Source organism: Ambystoma mexicanum, chromosome 3q (assembly GCF_040938575.1).
Source record: "Ambystoma mexicanum isolate Mex_15411 chromosome 3q, UKY_AmexF1_1, whole genome shotgun sequence".
Classification (NCBI taxonomy): Eukaryota; Metazoa; Chordata; class Amphibia; order Caudata; family Ambystomatidae; genus Ambystoma; species Ambystoma mexicanum.
Window position 1 is genome coordinate 73,657,458 of NC_090926.1, and position 18,938 is coordinate 73,676,395.

The 18,938-nt window shown below is 43.8% G+C and overlaps 1 protein-coding gene across 3 annotated transcripts in view; it reads right to left on the reverse strand.

Annotated features, from left to right (window-relative positions):
- The window catches only part of TMEM106C (transmembrane protein 106C), a 783,213-nt gene that overhangs the window by 484,503 nt on the left and 279,772 nt on the right, over positions 1 to 18,938 (reverse strand). For all 3 annotated transcript variants that reach the window (XM_069653181.1, XM_069653180.1, XM_069653182.1), the window contains exon 2: positions 7,372 to 7,591. In XM_069653181.1, the coding sequence (XP_069509282.1) occupies positions 7,372 to 7,570 (199 nt within the window). In that variant the 5' untranslated portion in view covers positions 7,571 to 7,591. The remainder of the gene's footprint in view (positions 1 to 7,371; positions 7,592 to 18,938) is intronic.

Below are 18,938 nucleotides of genomic sequence, written 5' to 3' on the forward strand. Positions count from 1 at the left end.
TGTGAAAAGAGTTATCTGAAGGTGGAGTGAACCCAGTTATAACGGACCTTACTCAGTGGGGTATGCTACTCCCCTTGCTGTCAAAGTAAAAGAACTACACAGTGTTGGGTGCATTTGTCTGGTTAGGAAAGCACCCCCAACATTGCCACCAACTATAAATATTTTATCTGAGTGTTTTTAATTTGGAAGTGCCATTTTGTAACATTGGTTTAGGCAATTACAGCAAGAATTGCATTTTTTCGGATTGTATTTTCAACAATGTTAAATGTGTTCAGAACGAAGTTGTACTACAATATTGCTTCCGCTCATGTGCACTTTTTTGTTTGGTTTATTTTTATAAATGTGTAGTGCAGTTACTTGGGTAATCCATATAAAGGTGGGTGTGAGGGTGTAGTACTTTAAGGGGATGTGCAACGGCTCAATTCTTTGATACATTGTTTGAAGCCACAACACCAAGTGATGAATACTTAACTACAGTGGTTAATTTTAAGTGGATAAAAATGCAAGATACTCTCATATGGAATCTAAGAATGCGAGTGGGGAGGGGTTTAGAGGAGGAAAAGGAATATGACCAATACAAAAGGTGTAGTGTTTGATGCAATTCTAATCTGCACCACCCAGAATTTAATATGTGGTATAGTTCCATGAACTCAGTAGGGAAACAGAGGTACAATGGGAGTTATGTCTGCTCCCTCATCCCCCACACGTCTGGGGCACCCAAAATGTTAGTACCCCAAGAAATATTGCCCTTAGAGGCCCAGTGTTTGGTGCACTTAGCGCTGTGTCGGGTTCAGTTTTTTCCAAGGGCACATGGTACAAGTGGTGATAATGGACAGAGATGGAGAGAAATGTGCCAAGGACGACAGTGCCCCTCAATGCAAGCCACAGCCCATGTTAAAACTGGAAGGAGTGTTGTTCATGTCAAACAGATGGGAGAAAGCAGTGGTGAGCTGTGCAGCGGTGGGGGTTGGCAGGTTTTGGAGAAGAAGTTATACGGAACATCAATAAGAACTGTTTTGCGATATGGGTATGCATATATACCTAAAGTAACATGGATTGAAGCACGCGAAACAGCAGTAACAGTGAAACACGTAGATAAATACCAGTTCTGTGTGAGGGCATGGGACTGTTCCATTAGGCATTAATAACAAGTGTAATAAGACAATGTATATTCCAGATCTTGCAAAAGGTGCAGCGGCATTAATGGATATGTACTGGGTGTGTGGCCAACAAGCATACCTGCATCTTCCACCTTCCTGGCGTGGCATGTGAGCACTTACAACCTTACACTCAGCCATCTTAGTGATGCCGTAAGCACACTTAACAATAGCTTCTAAGCATGGGGTATCGCAATACATTCCATCTTCTATCCAACCCCCTCCCTCCCCCCAGATGAAGAAGAGGAACCGGTCAGTGAAGTTACGAAGGAAGAGATCGAATTATCTGTTGGAAGAATTGTCCAAGTTGCTCAAAGTAATTCCAGACAAATATCAGCTGTATACTGACGTTTTCTTTGCATCACTCTTGTCTCCAAGAATCCAGGCTGTCCCAAATGCCAAGTGGTTGCAGATTGTTCAGTGGGAAGTGATTCAGTTGGCGAATGATCCCAAACAAGGCCTCAATGCTATCAAGAGTGAGCTGAGAGCGATCCAGTTAATGACGCTTCAAAACCGATATGTCTTGGATTTGCTGACAGCTATGGAAGGTGGCGTGTGCAAAAAGATGGGACTTTCCCGTTGTACGCACATACCCCCAAATGATGCAGAGAATGGATCATTGATGCAGATCATACTGGCCTTGCACAAGTTAAAGACTGGCATGGAGAGTGAAGCAGGTGTGCAGGCCGAAGATTGTTTAGACACACTGTTTTCCTGTGTGCCATCCTGGCTTGGGGCACTGGTGAACATATTGGTTCCAATCGTAGTGCTCCTGTTGGTGTTTTTTAGCACGTGCCAGATGATACTTCAATGTTGCGAAGAGTATCTTGAACAGCGCAAGAATGATGGTTACTATTGAGGCAGGAATGGCTCTCTCGGGCACAGAGGATGGGCAGGTTCAAACGGAGGATCCAAATAAGCAACGTATGTATGGTTAGAATTGAGCGACCCATCCACCGCCCAGTGACATTAACATCGCCCCTCACCTGATCTTGAGAATTACACAGTGTTAGGGAGAATTCTCATTTGTGGCTAATTTCCCCTCACCTAGTGAGTCCCCTAGCAGCTTTGCTGGACTTCTGGAGTTTATTCATTTGGTAAGAGTGTGAGCGTTTCCCCCACTCTTACCCATGTTTTGCCATGTGTCTTACCTGTTTTTATGATTGTGGACTCTGGAGTACACCACTTCAGTAGCCCCCTTCTTTTGTGTGTTACACAGCACCTTCAGTGCAGTGACACAGGGTTGTCTTTTAGACTCCCCCCCCCCGACTCCATTTCTGGGGCTGACTACAGTCCCCCAGAAAAGGGTAAAGTTGCCATTAACTTTACTTAGTCAATTTACCACAGATCCAGTACACCCCATCTTCCATGGAGTACTGGAAAGGGTTACTTTGTATCCCTTTGTATCTGTACCTCCTAGAGCATTGTTTCGTTCTTTTAACATTTAGACTTGGCTGGTGACAGTGGTATCTACCCTAACTTTTCTACCGCGATTATATTAGATAAACTTGGTATTGTTTTAGGCTATTATATTAGCCTCGAACTTAAACCCGCTTGACCAAATACTTTTTCTTTTGGCTCCGGTCAGGTTTATTCGCCATTTATTTTTGTTAAAGTCCTTCTTGTGTCTTACTTTGCGCAGCAAACCAGGTTTGCCTCCTTTGTCCTTTGTTCACCGTCTTTTGGCAGGCTTCTGCTCAGAAGCCCTCCTCCAGGTGTCTAGGTGGGCTGAATGTGAGGGAGGGGTGTAGTCACCCCCTGCACAGGGTATCCTAGGAAACTTAAGTCACACTTTGCCATGATTGGCTGAGGTGGTTGTCCGGGCCGGACAACCCCCCTGCTACGTGATTGACAGCAGGCTTTGTGAATGGGGGATTTTCACATAAAAGGCAGGTCTCTTGGGCTAGAAGTCAGAGAGTCGCCACTGGAACTACAAGGAACCGAAGAGAAGCGGAGAAGAAGTCAGATGCTGCAACTACCCCATCCAGGTGAAGCCCTGCTGCAGTCCTGAGCTATCTATCCTTCGACGACCAGAGAAGATCCAGCCCAGAGTCTTCTTCCCTTGAGCTTGGTGGGGATAACCAGCTCATCTTCCACAGCCAGAGGATCCTCTTCTTGGTCAAAATCACTGCACACTGCTGTAGTGGTCCGGATAGCCATCTGAAGAGCCTCTCCTGTTTTTAAGGAGCGCACCTTTTATTCATCGTTGTTGTTGCCAGCTTCATCCATGCGTGGTGCAGACCCCTCCAGACGTCCTCCTTCACATCAAAGCTCCAGGAACCGTGGGTCTGCGGGAAACCACAGGAACAACTGCCAGGGCACCAGCTTCTCCATTGAATAAGGTACTGTGTCCTGCTTGAGGAATTAGGGTGAATCCCTTTTCTTCATCTCCAAGGCTTGCCCTTGTCTTCTCTCCTTCTTATAACTTTTGCTTCCAAACATTGACAATATCAAAATACTCTTGGCTACGTTGAATCGTGAACTGTCCGACTGTGTGAACCTCGACAACAGGCAACCAGTGTCACTTGACCCTGGCTCCGGCCCTTTGACTCTTGAATTCCTGTCTATGAGATTCTGTCTGCGTAACTATACTATTGCCTATGATTTTTGCTTCCAACTCCCTCTGGGTATCTCAGGTGCTAAGTGTGTTTCTGCCCCGGTAGCATTTCTTGTCACGGATATGCGTTTATTTAGTAGACCGACTGTCAAAAAGTGATCGCAATCGTATTCACGGTAACGTATCTTGCCTTAACTGCAATAATTTCAGTGCTAGAAGAGATTAAGTTCACACTAGTCAAAAATAAAACTTCAAGGAAGGATTTTATGGTCAAAATGGTGTCCCTTGTGTTCCTTTTGTTAGTGGCCCCTGAGACATTAACCTATAATTGCATTGTTTTACTGCTCCCATCCCATAACACTTGATTTGACAGGTAGTTATATAGTCTCATTACCAAACCTGTGCACCAGAGATTATAGAATCTGCCAAGCATTCCTTTCAGCGACAGCCACGTTCTAGAGCTTGTCAGAGCATACTGTTGACAACATTAATTCACTTGAGGTTCTAGTCTAGTTCTAGTGAATCATGTCATCGTGTTCAGAGGAACCCAGGAAGAGCACAACCAGAAACTGCTCATGGACAAAGGTTAAAGCGGTAATTGTCTGATGCATTGTCTTGGCAGAGAGAATTGTAGGGGAGCCCACTCCAATGGTTAAAGCCTAAAACTCTTAAGGTGATATGTTTATTACATTTCTATGAATACTACCAATGTTTGTGCCAAGTGCCCTGCTGAAATGAATAATAATAATTATAACTGTTTCCAAATGCCTCCAATTTGAAAACGTAAATTGTTATTGCATTGTTCTTCATATTTACTACGCAATTTGAGAATTCATCATACTTACTTTTCCTCATTACAAATTCATCATGATAATCTTAGGTATTCATATCACAATGGCAACTTGTAAAATAACTATTTAATAAAGCAATTTGCAACAACACAACAACATTTATAAAGAAAAGAAAATGCACATTTTTCTATAGTTTTTTTAGTACATCATAAATAAAAACTGCATAGAACACCACCAAGAGGTAGGAAAAGTTTCAGACCACGCCATCGGCTGGTTTAGGTCATTCCTGACTAAACTGGGGGAGTTTATTTCAGATCTAATTAGACTGAAATGTGGAGTCCCACAGGGGGTCATCCCTTTCACCGTTGTTGTTCAATTTATATATTCGGTCCCTTCTGGAGATTTTTAGATGCCATGGGTTACATTTTCATTCCTACGCGGATGATACCCAAATCTTCATTAGGGTGGTTAATTCTGCCAAAGATTTCAGCAAATTGGGACAGCGCCGGGATGGATTAAGCAGATGGATGTCCAAAAACCAACACCAACTTAATGCAGCCAAGACTAAACTTATTTTGTTTGGTCCTAGTTATCTGCTGACAGCCGCCAAGGAACGGTCTATTCCCACGCTTTTGGGAAAAAGTTTAAAATTTGTCTCGAGAGTAAAGAACTTGGGATGTGTATGGCAAGAAGACCTGGCCAGCGAGGGTCAAGTGGGAGCTAAAGTTCACGCAGTAAATTTCGTCCTGAGGATCCTATGCCAAGCACTCCCTTATATTCCCGATGAAGACTCATTTGGACTAGGGGCGTCACGGTATTGGTTTTATGGCGGTATGATAACCTTCTTGCCAAATGACGGTATATCAACTAATCTTAACAAATATTTTCTTCAAGGTCATAAATTGTCAGCATTTTGAAACTTGTCTCTGCACATTTTTAGCTGATCCTCCAGGAATATAAGGCGGCTGCAGACTTGGTCTTTCATGGCGCTCACTTGTTGACCGCCTTGAATGAAAGACTGACTAGTGGAAGTGTTAAAATGCACATTTTGAGCAATGAGCTTGCTGCTTATTCACAGGTCACCCCTTCGAAAAAAATCGGCCTCAACCTGCATTATTTTGGAATCACACGGCCTGGGCATCATGACCCCTTGCTGCAATCAGTCATAAAAGTTTGTTTTGATAACGCTTTATCCCATTAAAGGGAGAAAAGTCACACATGTGAGGTCTGTAAGCCCATGTCATTGTGTTTCTTTTGTCAAAATGTCATATCCAACACACACTCACCGAAAGGTTGCATATTGATCAAATCACTATAGCTTGTTTACCATCTGCCTGGTGTATTATAAAGGTCTAATGTTGGAGTCACACTGACCATGTAATCCTAACAGGATAGCGTTCAGTGGGCGCTGTTGATTTCTTTCTTGATTCTTGCAATACATGTTAATTTACCTACTTAAAGATAGTGGCACAAAAACCTTCTGAAAATGACAAAGTTAAATACATATTGGCACAGATATGGCCTAGACCACCACATCACCACAGCCCCATCATTACCATTTTCCCCATGTCTGAGCGCATTCGGACACTTGTCATGTGAGTTGAGATGGATGAATGCTTTCATGGGTGATGTCACATATCGAGGATAAACCTGAGAAATCTCACCCCCATTGCTCTGGATACTTCAAATTGAATGTATAATATGTCCTGCCTGCATGAGTCCAGTGCCATATGCAGAAGGCAGGTGAAGGATCAAGCGAAGCAACAACTCTAGTGGCAATGTGTAAATCTACACGGCGGACAGTGGGGTGGGGGGGCCGTTTAAATACTAGCACAAAGCACCGATAGGCCCAGTGTTCATACAGTCTACAGAGCTAACGTTTATTGTGGACATGCATCAGAAGGGCATGCAGTTCATTCCCCCCTTTGAATTCTGGATTGTGTAGTTCTCCATCTTTCAAATTGGTGGGAAAACTATAAATCGGCTGATCTTTAACCCGACTCTACTGATCACAGAGAAAGAGCGGCCACAGCATCAAAGCTGCATTTAGTAATGTGGCCTCACTTTCCCTATGCTCTTGTCTGCCAAACGCCACATCCCACAGTGCAAGATTCAATGCGCAGCACTTGTTTGCTGCAGCCTTTCCAAATCAGATTGAAAAGTTCACTTAATAGCTACAGGCCCTAAAACAGTATACCGGTATAAACAACGTGACGCTTATTATAGTTCAATTAAGCTGTACACAGTATCTGTAACGGTATACCGTTATACTGTTACACCCCTAATTTGGACTATTGCAAAAGTCAGCTACTGGGAATTACAGGCAAACAGATCCAGAGACTCCAAAAAGCACCAAACGCGGCGGTCAAGATGATTTTCAAGTTGGGCAGAACTGCTCATGTATCATCATTCCCCCGTGATTTGCATTGGTTGTCGATAGAGGATCGCATAAGATTCAAGGCAGCCTGCCTTTTTAAATGTGTTAATGGCACTGGTCCTCAATATTTGAGAGAGTTGATCCACCGACAGCTGCGCTCTATTGACCTTCATCTTCTATCTGCACCCCATTCAGTGCACAAGACCCGGGGAGACAGAAGATTCTCAGTATTTGGTCCAAAACTATGGAACTCTTTACCATTGAAGTTGAGAACTCTTACCTTTCTTTATCAATTCCGGAGAGCACTGAAAACTTTCCTGTTCAGATAGGCCCCGTTACTCTCTGCTGTCTTATATTTGGGTTTAGCTATGTTCGGTTTGAATAATGTTCCAGCTGCGCCATTATACGGTTCAGTCTGTTCTGTGCACACTATAAAAATACAAATACAAATACAAACTGCTCCTATTGAGATATCAATGTACAGCTCACCTGTTGGAATGCAACCGGTACCCTGGCAGGTTGGGCAGGTGACACTGTCTCGCCCTGTAAACTCTACATAAGGGAACTGTGCAATATCTTCTTGAGCTCGTCCATCTAGCAAATCATCATCATCGTTGTAATCATACCCCTCCTCGGTTCTACCTCTGGAAGTGAAGGTACTCTCATTTGCAGACAGTATTGACCCCATGCTGAAAGAACATTTGTCTCACTAAAAAGGAAAAGTGCCAGATTACAGAGCATTTCAAAATCATTATCATAATTCATTCAAAATCATTTCTAGCAGTCAGCTTAAACACAAATAAAAACAAGCCAATGTCTGAAGTGCAGCCAACAGCCATCCAAGATGGCAATCATCCATTTAACTCCCAGTACTCATCACAACTGACAAACACAGTACCTTTTCTTTTTTTGGCCATACTAGAAGGAAAAAGGTCAGATCTTACATGCCAAATGATTGGGATCTCATTAAGGAGACGTATTTGACTGGAACGCAGTGGCGGAAGGGTATTTCTCACTGTGCACCCAGTGTACAGTTCGGCACTCCCATCAACTGCATGCGAGTACCCTCATAACTCAGAAAGTAAAAAGTTCCACGTTGAGAAATCTTTTTGCTGGTGGATAGGCAGTGGCAACCACAGCAGTTAAGGTGGCAAGTGAATGTCTCATAGCACAGGGGATCTAGAGCCACCCCACATAAGACGTAGAGCACATTGGGCCCAGAAACTGATGGTTAGTGCAAGCACAGTCCAACATAGCATCTAAACTGCATCATGATGCCTAAACACTGGAAAGAGAAACTATGAGTGAATGGAAAAAAAACAAGATTCATCTCAACATATGCATTTCCACCCCACAGACAAGTCAGCTCAGTCACCATGGGGAGAAATGCAAATAAATACAGAACAATGGTCAAACAATGTTGATGAGAAATATATTGTAAGTGAATTTAAATGTACGTGTAAAGACCATGCTGATTTCAAGAAAGACTAGACCTTCATATTTAACAACAGGCCCAATAAAGCAGAGGAAAGGAATTAATTACAAAAAGATTTGTCTGTACGGGAAATAGGAAAGAGAAACTTGTCAACTAACAATGTATTTACTGACATATTTGTATTCTACTCTCCTATGAAATTATTTTGAAAAATTCCAAAAGTTTAAATCAACTCACATAAAGTTACTTTAAATAAATTAATGTTGTTAGAGGAGTAAAATGGAGTTGGGGGTGGCACGGAATTGCGGCACACCTGCCAGGACCCTATTTCCAGAAAAGAGGGAGGGGTAGAGGAAGAGGAATCTGTCGAATTCAAAGTAGGATAAAGCAGAGCTCAAGATAGACAGATGGGGAAACCATACAATGATTAATGTAATTATTGCAAAGAATCTAAGTCTGAATCCCCAAATCGGCCCACACAGCAGATGGCATGGTTGGAGCAGCATCCTCCTTTTTCACAGGCATTTCCACCACTTCCACTACCTGCTTTGTTTAATACTCAACAGGACATCGGGGGAGGGGGGTTCAGGGTGGGGGGGCGGGGGATTCTTCTGCTCCTTATTTAACCTGTGCTGTCAGTGGGAAGAATGTGTGTTCTTTAGTTAAAACTAGAGTGTCACGATTTACTCTTGAGATCGCATGAATGCCCACATGTTCTCTGTTAAGATAAAGTGGTGAATATCACCTTATGTCCTATTTCTGAACAATATAGCTTTTTTTATTGAACCCTTTTTTGCTAGTGAATGTAACAGGATTGGTCATATTGTGCAAAATAGGTGCTCCATGTATTGTTCTCATGGCATTTATTTGAATTGTCCTGTACATAAGGAATAGGAATTTTTGGCTGCCAATTATGGGAGAGGAGCTGCAGGATGACATTCTCGTGTTGCAACAGGGACTGTTGGACCAAGTTTGTCCACAATTATGGTCAATGTATGTAAACTAAACTGGACGAATATTGAAAGCCAAACCTATACTTATTACTCTGAAGCCAGTCAAATCTCTTGTGTTTATTCCACAATATCCCATTTCAAAAGAAGTGAAAGAGGGAATTCAGCCTGTTATCAATTGAATCTTTGTGCCTGTAGTCCTTGGAACGCTCCTATTTTACCTGGGAAAGCAACTTACTGATTTGTGCAAGACCTCCATGCTGTCAATGCAGTGGCTCTTCCAACATTTCTCGCAATACCCAATCCCGCAACAATTTTATCTTGCATCCCTGCAACTGCAACACATTTTTCAGTGATAGAATTTAGTTTCTTCTTTCTATAGCTGTATATCCTGCCAGTCAATATATGTTTTTACTTATAAATTCTTGCAGTATCGATTCACTAGGTTCCAACAGGGGTATGTGAAAGGTATGATTCTCTTTTCTCAGACTTCAACACAACATGTTGATTCATCAGTGTGCAAAGAGGGTGGCTGCTTGATTCAGTTTGTGAACAACCTTTTCTGGCATCCCTTTCATTGGAGGCCTGCAATCGAGTTTCTCTCTATTTACTAACAGTTCTTGTCCAGGAAAAAATTCAATTGTGCCACACGGAGTCCATTACCTTGGTCATTATAACCATTAAGTCCTACACGCGGCTGCTCGCATCATCAAGGGTCTATGCAGATATGACCACATTACCCCGGTCCTCGTCAGACCTTCACTGGTTCCCACTGCACGCACAAATCACCTTACAGTCTTGCTGCATCATCTATGAAGCAGTCGCCCTCAAGTCACCCAGCCACCTTGCAGAGAAACTTTGCATCTCTGGTGGACAGCGCACCACCAGAAGCCAGGACACGTGCAGACTTGAAATATGCTGCAGCAAAAAGGAAAGGAAGAAAACAAACCTTCTCTGCCTATGGCCCTAGACTATGGAATCTCTGCCCCTCCAGTCGGTATCATATTCGCCCCCACTTTTCAGAAAACAACTCAAGACATACCTCTTCAAGGAGTCACCTCCTCAACTCCTCAACACATATGCCATCACATCCCCCTTAGAATACTTCCCACCTCTATAATATCTGTTATGTTGTTACCACTGAAAAGTGCTGCATTATTTATCCATCCCTCTGTAAAGTGCTGCGTTGCTACGTCTGTGCTCACCAATTACCATAATAATAATAATATAACTCTGTTGGCAAAAGTGCAGTTGTCTAGAGCCTAAATTAACAGGATTTTACAAGTACCAAAATGCCATATCTGAAAACATATTAGATGATTTCTTGTAATAGTTACTGCTTTCAATGGATGGCAAAGCTCCAATTCTAAAACTATTACAGAACATTGTTTTTGATTGACTCCTGAACCCCTCCCATGTTCTTCTGAGGTGAACGAGGCATTTATTAAAATGCACCAAGAACTGTCAAAGGCTCCGACCTTAGGTCTACCAAAATATCTGAAACACTTCACCCTTTATTTCGTTGTACAATCGGGTTTAGTTCTCTGATTTTTATCTCAAATACATGGCGACAGATACTGCCCAATTGCTTAGAGTAGAACTAGGATCATGTGGCTCCTGGCTTACCACCTTAACTGCAGTGAAAAGCAGACACTTTAGTCTTGAGCTACCCAGTGACTGTAGCCGCTTAAGCATTACCTTTCAAAGGAAAGACGCATTACATTTCTTATTCTTATTTAACTAAATATGCTGCCAATGTAACTTTTACACAATGCTCTATTTGAAACCCGAAATATCTCCTCCAGAGACACCTTCTAATGGGGAACCCCATGATTGTGCTTGATAACAGAAAATCTTTTGATTCCGTTTGCTGATTGGATTTGCTTGAGGAATTCTTGTGAAATAATGACTTAAAGGAATGGTTCGCCTAAAATTTTTATTTCAAAAATAGATAGGCAATATTAAAAAAAATATACTCGCACTTTTTTTTAAAAAAAATCCTATGTAAAATTTTGAGCTACAAGCTCAAAATTTGCAAAAGCAGGCACATGGGCGCATCCATTTTGTGAAATGGATGCCCGCCTGTGCTGGATTTTGCTTTTGCGGCACTAATGAAGGAAAAGCCAGCCAGCTGTAGTAAACAAAAGCTACCACTGGGTGGCTTTTCCTTCATTGGTGCTGTACGCGGAGGACGGGGACCGGAGACTACAGGCAGAAAAGCTGCAGCTGCATCTCGGTAAGTGCTATTTTTTAAATAAAAATAAACACTAGCTGCGGTTTTTTTTCTAAGTTTTACGGGCTGGAGGAGCCCAGAAAACTTAGAAATAAAACCGCAGCTTTAAAAACGTATTTATGTTTGCGGTAGCTTTTGAAGTTACCGCAAACATAAATACAACGTTATTGTGTTTGAAAACGCAGCGGTTTTTCTTTCCAAGTTTCTCAGGCTTGGAGGAACTTGGAAAGAAAAACCGCAGCGTTTTCAAACACAACCGCGTTGTGTTTCTGCCTAAATCTGCTTTCCCATTTGGGGCTCTAGGGGGAGCCCTAGAGCCCCAAATGGGAAAGCAGATTTAGGCAGAAACACTGCAGCATTTAGCATTGCAGAAAACAACCATGTAGTGTTTCTGCCTAAATCTGCTTTCCCATTTGGGGCTCTAGGGCTCCTGCCTTGGCTTTCACTTTGGGTCTCCGGTGCTCTCCTGGGGCATCACAAAATGGATGCGCACATGTGCTTGCTTTTGCAAATTTTGAGCTTGAATAGCTCAAAATTTTACATAGGAATATTTTTTAAAAAAAGTGCGAGTATATTTTTTTTAATATTGCCTATCTATTTTTGAAATAAAAATTTTAGGCGAACCATTCCTTTAATGTTATGCCGGTTGTACACAGTTGGACATTTTAAAAGTGTTTCAACTGCCAAATGTTCATTCTGCCCAGGTTGCTGAACTGAATGCGCTCACTGGTGCAAGTAGTCTGGCGAAGCGTGAATTTGCCACGATTTGCACTGACCACCGTTATAGGTCTACTGCATTACTCATGTTTTTGGCCCAGTGTGGAAAAAGCATGGCTACCTGACGCCAGCTGGTACTCCTATATGTAATCTCCTTTATGTGGCCAATTTGTTGGAAGCTTTACTTCTGTGCGCGCTATTGTTAAGTGCAAGGTTCACGATATGTCATATCAAATGCATTGGATGATAATTCAGCTGCAACTGCAGCCCTAGAAACCCAAAGATGTCTTTATCTGTACTGCAGTGGATCTACAATTGCAACTCTTTCTAGCCTGGTGGTGCTTCAAGAATTAGCACACGAGACAGAGAACACGGATTCCGGAACAATTATAAATTTCATCCCAATATGCTGTGGCATTTTCTAGATGGCCGCCTGGTTAGGCCTACATCTCTTCTACCTTAATTTGCCATACTGGCCCACTCAATGGCCAATTCTGGTAAAGGCACAATGATCTCCGTTTTTAATAGAGTTTGGTTTGTACTGTTTCCCTACTACAGCGCATGTTCAGTGTATCAGGCTCATAATATGGGACAAGCTGTACAAAATGTGTACTTTCTGCACACCCAGATCCAGAAGTTACAACATTTATGAATTAACAAATTTACTTTATACAACTAACTGGGGACGTGCCTTGAAGGCAGAGTGATACGGACGTGAGGGAAATCGACTTCCTGCAGACTCACAGATCCAGAGGTTAAGATCCGCAGCTGGCGAAGTACCTGACTGGTTCAGAAAGTTACAGAGGTTGCACGAAACCCGGGGGGGCATCAAGAGGAAGAACAGTGCAGTGCCCATATCTCAGTTCTTGGGCGAATGACACGATCGAAGCTGGGCCCCCCACCCTCTATACAGACTCTAATGCAATGCACAAGAAGGCCACGGTACACTGTGCGGCACCCCTGACAAGTGTGCGCAGTTCAGTGCCACGAGAGGGGGAGGAGGAGCAAACGACCATTTTGTGGTCAAGGATTTCGGGAGTCTTGCACAGTGGCAGATACTTGGATTGGTGCAGCCCAGGACTCTGAAGGCTCAGGTAACGGCAAGCCTCAGGGGATAGGGGCTTGATGATCCTCTTGCCCAATACAGTGTGCAACATGGAGAAGATAGGGGGGAGGAGCGCATTTTGCCTGGGATCTGTGGCTCTACTGGGCGATCACCCATTCAGCCTGAGATAATATCACCTGTGAGAGAGAGTGGTCTGGTGTCTTCCCTGACAAACGCATATGATGGAGAGGCCACAATTAAAGTGAAGAAAGCGCCCATGTCTGGGGATAAAGCGGGCTCCCAAAAGAAAAAAGCCAAGACTGACAGGTTCACACACCTGCAAAAAAAGATATCTATGCCAGCGCTATCTAGTACATTGGATCCGAAACTAGACGACATGGCTTGGCAATAGGGCCAGGATGGGTCAGTTTTAGAAGTAATTGCGGCCCTGGATATGTCCCTGGAAAACAAAATGGGGGAAGTGAAGATGGACGTATTGTTACTGAGAAAGGACATGCAAAACCTTGCAGATAAGATGAATGACCAGGGGAAAGCTCTTGTGGAAGTATCAGACATGACAGACACTACAGAGTCAAATGAAGGAATTGCAGGAACACACCAGAATACTGGAACAAAAGGTGGAAGATGCTGAGGGCCGACGAAGTTGTGGGACTACCGGAAGGTGAAGAAGGAGCGGACGCTACAGAGTATGTGGAGAATTGTTTTTCTTGTAGCACGTGGACCCTGGTAGACTGTTGGAAGGCTTTGTGGTGGAACAGACCGTTCACTTGGGGTAGGAGAACAGAGATCGGTTGATAAAGAGGAAAGAGCACGAAGATGGGAGATGGACTAAATACTGGACCGGACGGCTGTGATTGTGAGGAAATAGGCATGAGGCTAGATGCCTTCACCTGACCACAGAGATGAGAAGATGTGGGGGTAGGGGCGAATGCAGCTTGGGGAGTCCTCTCGCACCACCTCCTACTTTTAAGGGGATCGAACACCAGCCGAGAAACTATCCGTTGAGCAGAGCCCATTGGGGATGCAGTACCTATTTACATCTGTGTCTCCTTTTAGCTCAATGAGAGTCCTAGGGTTTTGGGATATGCCACGCCTCACATCTAATGCATGCCTGTCGGTTGGATGGTGTCTGGGGTAATTTGACTCTATCTACTGTACCTGGTATGCAATGGGGAGCCCAGGGTCTATTGGGCAGCTTTACACCACTGAGAGCTATGTTGGTTTTGTGAAGGGTTAAAAGTTCATGGTATGTTTGGTTTGGTGGTTTTGGAAGAGGATGAAGGGGGCATATAAGATGGAGTTGAAGGCTGTGTTAACTGTGTAGGGAGCACTGTCCTGTTCCCAGTAAGGCGATACATAAGGATGCTGAGCGGCATTAGATAATTGTGCAGGGACTCCTGGAGGGTAGGGATGTCTGATGCAGTAACTAGTATACGCCCATAGATATTGGAGACTTCCTTCAAATGCTACTGGGTAAAGGTGGTGAATATGGAGGGGACATTTGGCTATGGGGTAGCGACTCCAATTGTATGCTAGAACCGGAACTAGATAGATCAGTTAAAACTATGGCTAGATCCAAAGCGGCAAGGGCCATAAAAGACAGTCTGAAGGCCGAGGGGCTGGTTGAAATATTGAGAGCAAAACATCCAGATGAACAAAACTGCTCCTTTTATTTGAACCCTTCGTATTTACATAGAAGAACCAATCACTTTTTCACTAAGAGGGAACATTTACACATGTGTGGGGACATTTCCTTTATGGTGAGAACGCTGTCGAACCATGCGCCCATGTTACTGTCATTACAAATACGCAGCGTACGGACGGCAGTGCCGCTATGGAGATTCAGGGTAGAAGAACTACGGATGGAGTTTACAGGGATATGCTAGATTTAGAAATAGATAAATACTTTGAGATCAATGCGGGAAAGCCTGGCAGTGTAGGGGGTGGAATGGGAGGCATTTAAAGTTGTGATACAAGGGATGTGCCCATCTATTACATGCAGAGTGAAATCTGCTTTGAAGAGAACATTTCAAAACACCAGAAAGGCCAATAGGTGTGACAAAATGTGGGGAGGGAGGCCCTGCAGGGAAAGAGAAGGCACTCAGTGCCGAAATGCATGGAAGATGGAATAACTTTCAGGAACCACGACTATGGAATATATCTGAGTAACCTACACAGGGATGGTGATAACTCGGGTAGGCTTCCAACATGGTTTCTCGGGAATGAGCGTTAGCAGGCGCTGATCATCTCGATATGGGATCACGAAGGGATGAAGGTGTACACAACAGGAGATTGAGGTGGCATTTGCTGAGTATTATAGGGCCTTGTATGCCAAGGTTTCTCAGGGCAGTGGGGGAAGAGGTGGAGGAGACACTTCACCTGATCGATATGCCCCATCTTAGCCCGGCCCAGGTAGCGGAGCTGGATGAGCCTGTTGTGCTGCTAGAGGTGACAGAGGTCATCAGGAGCCATCCCCAGGGTAAGACCCCGGGTCCAGATGGTCTACCTTCAGAATTTTTTAAGGCTTTCTGAGAGATGATTGGGGGAAAGTTACTAGAGGTTTTTCAATACGCGTATGACACTGCTGTTCTACCACAGTCAATGTGGGAGGCATTGGTCCATGTCCATAAAAAAGGTAAAGAAGCAGGAGACGTGGGCTCATACTGTCCCCACTCAATGCTGAATATGGATGTGAAGATCCTGAGTGCCTTGATAGCGACAAGGTTACAAAGAGTGGTGACGAGGTTGGTTTACCCAGATAGGTGATTTTTATGGCTAGTAGGAACACTTCGAATAATTGGAGACGCTCACACCATGTTCTTACAAACACGTGAGACAAGCCTCTGCCATATGCAGTAGTGTTGTTGGATACCGAAAAGGCGTTCGACTGTGTGCTGCAAGTGAATATGGGCTGTTTTACAGAGGTTCCACTTAGTACCCTCTATATTACGTCAGATTATGCTACTTTAGAACTCTGTCACGGCTGGAGTGAAGACGGGGTGGATGGTCACCGATAGTTGGAACGTGGGGAAGAGAATGAGACAGGAATGCCCATTCTTACCCTTCCTATTTGCACTGGCTTTAGAACCGCTGGCTTGCATGCGTCAATGAGACATGGTGGAAGCATAACAGTGGACGGTCGAGACACATGTTGTCTCCATGTATGCCGATGATATGCTCCTATATGTACAAAACCAAGAGGTAATGCTGATGGAAGTATTTGACAATTTTAGCACCATATCAGGGATGAAGATAAATATGGGCGAGTCCTGCATTTCCCAATTGGGGTCAATGGTATCCTTGGATTCTGAGCTGCCACTCTCCCGCTGGTGTGGGAGTGAGACACTTATACATACCCGGATATCAGAATATGGAGAGATTTCATGGATAAACATTGGGATTACGTCCTTAGGGCCGTCGAGGGGAAAAAGAAAGCAGCAGTGTTCTGTGACGGACTACATCGCTCACTCATGGGAAGGGTAGTGGTCATAAAAATGTTGGTGCTCCCCAGGCTGCTGTATTAGCACTATTGCTCACTGGGACATTATATTGAGGGACATACTGGTGCGACGCCGGCGGAAAAGACTTGGTATAGTTATATGGTGACAGACGTGTCAAACTGATAGGTAAGCTTGAAACCTTACCCTTCACACATTCCACTGTGTATGAACAGTGATTGTTTGGGTAATGTGGGAACAATTCATTTCAATGAGTGGGGAGTTTTGGGGCTGGCCACGTGGGGAGACATGTTTGGAGGGTGTGAGATTGAGATCCTTCCAAGACTTATGCATGTCACTGGGAATAAACAGGGGCCATTTTTTGTTTTATGCAGGAGTGATGAGCAGCCCTGTCCACTACTTGGAAGCTTGTATGCCCTCAGAGATGGTGGCTGCTCAATATCGACAACGTATATGATATTAATGGAGAACAGAGACAGAAAGGGGAAGGAGGTAAAAATAAAGGAGAAATGGGAGAGGGACCTCGGTATCTTTTTTGAGAAGGAGCGATGGCAAACGATCTGTGAGTATATAAAGATAGAGTCACTGAACGCCCGATTAAGGCTCTTACAATACATTATCTTACAAAGGACATACCTGATGGTGAGACGCATTCATAAGATGAACCTGCTAAGAAGCACCCTTGTTGTGGGGCTGACGATACACATGATTTAGCAATGCTCTGGGTTTGGGGACTTCTGTAAGGGAGTGCTGGCTGAATTACGTACGATGGGGCAACTTGGGTAGGACACTCTCCTCTAGTGTGCCTGTTGGGACAGTTTCTCAGAAGGAAATCAATTAAGTTAGTGCTAGCGAAGCAGAGAATAGCTATGACATGGTGAATCTCAAAGGACCCTAGGATAACAGATTGGTTCAGAAATATAGTCAAATGGGTCGAGGTCGAATTTACATCCCTTCTATCCTGATCAGAGTTTCACGTGGAAGGACGACAGTGAACAGTATAGAGTGGGCGATACTCGAGTGGCTTGCTCTACCCCTCAGACGATAGATCCCCCATGAGGAGATAATTTGTGAATGATATGGATCTAGAACTACTGAGATGGGATCCTAGGGAAGGGGTATGGAGGAGCATTAGCAAGTATGACAAGGAGTAATCAGAGGTACAGCATGCAATCTACAGGTGGTTGGAGGGGGAGGAGATTGGAACGTTGTGTGTGGGAGAACAGAGCGTTTGCTTGAATTTATGTTTTTAAAAATTTGAAGCTTAAGAATGTTTTCCCAGATTTGGTATTCATGCAGTTATAGACCATGACAGAGGAACGCATTTCACTGTTCAGGTGGTCAGATATATTTGCAAGGTTTGAACACTTCCCAAAAAACACACATGGGGGGGGAGGGGGCAAGTAGGGTTTCTAGACTCTGTACGTATACCCAAGCATTTATCACTCATAAGAAGCAGAGGTCATATTTCCTGGTTTAAACAGTTGGCGATAACGCTAGTAAATAACCTAGTATGACCCTCAAACCAGTGCTAGCTCTCCCTGTGGTGTTGCGTTATCCCTAGATGGAGGTGGTGACCCGCCTATCTAGGGTGAGGGGGAAAAAGGAGCCACCCTCTTCTGGCTATTGCTTGACTGACTGGCATGTCCAATTTATAAAGGGCTGAGTAGGAATCACATGTTAAAAATCTGTAGGGAAAGGGGAAAACGTATCTGTATTAGGAGTCTAAGCAGAAGAAGAAAAAAAAGGAAAGAAATCGGCGCTTTAATGCTCCTGCTTCCTTTGACTCAAAAGATGAGACGTTTAAAAAGAGTAATTTTTGGAAAGGGTGGCCAGTTGATAATTGTTCATCATCCCAAAATCTGTTTGGTTGAGGGGTTTCAGTGGAACTATGCAAGTGTACGCACTTTTTTCAAGACCTAAGGGGATAAAATAGAACTAGAAAGAGAATACCACCAGTATGCACGGGTGCTGCTGCGTTGGTCGTTTATTCTCTATTCTTTCCATCGCTGCAGAACATTGAATTTCTGCGGGGAAACAGAAAAAATAGGGGGATATGGATGTTTTCATTTCTCAGGCTCAGACTCTATACAGAGTTCTGGCATATCTAGATCAGTCTTCAATGGTATAGTGGTAATATGCTCACCGAAATGTCAAATGTCTGCTTTCAGGATGGACGGAATGGTCAGCCTTAGAG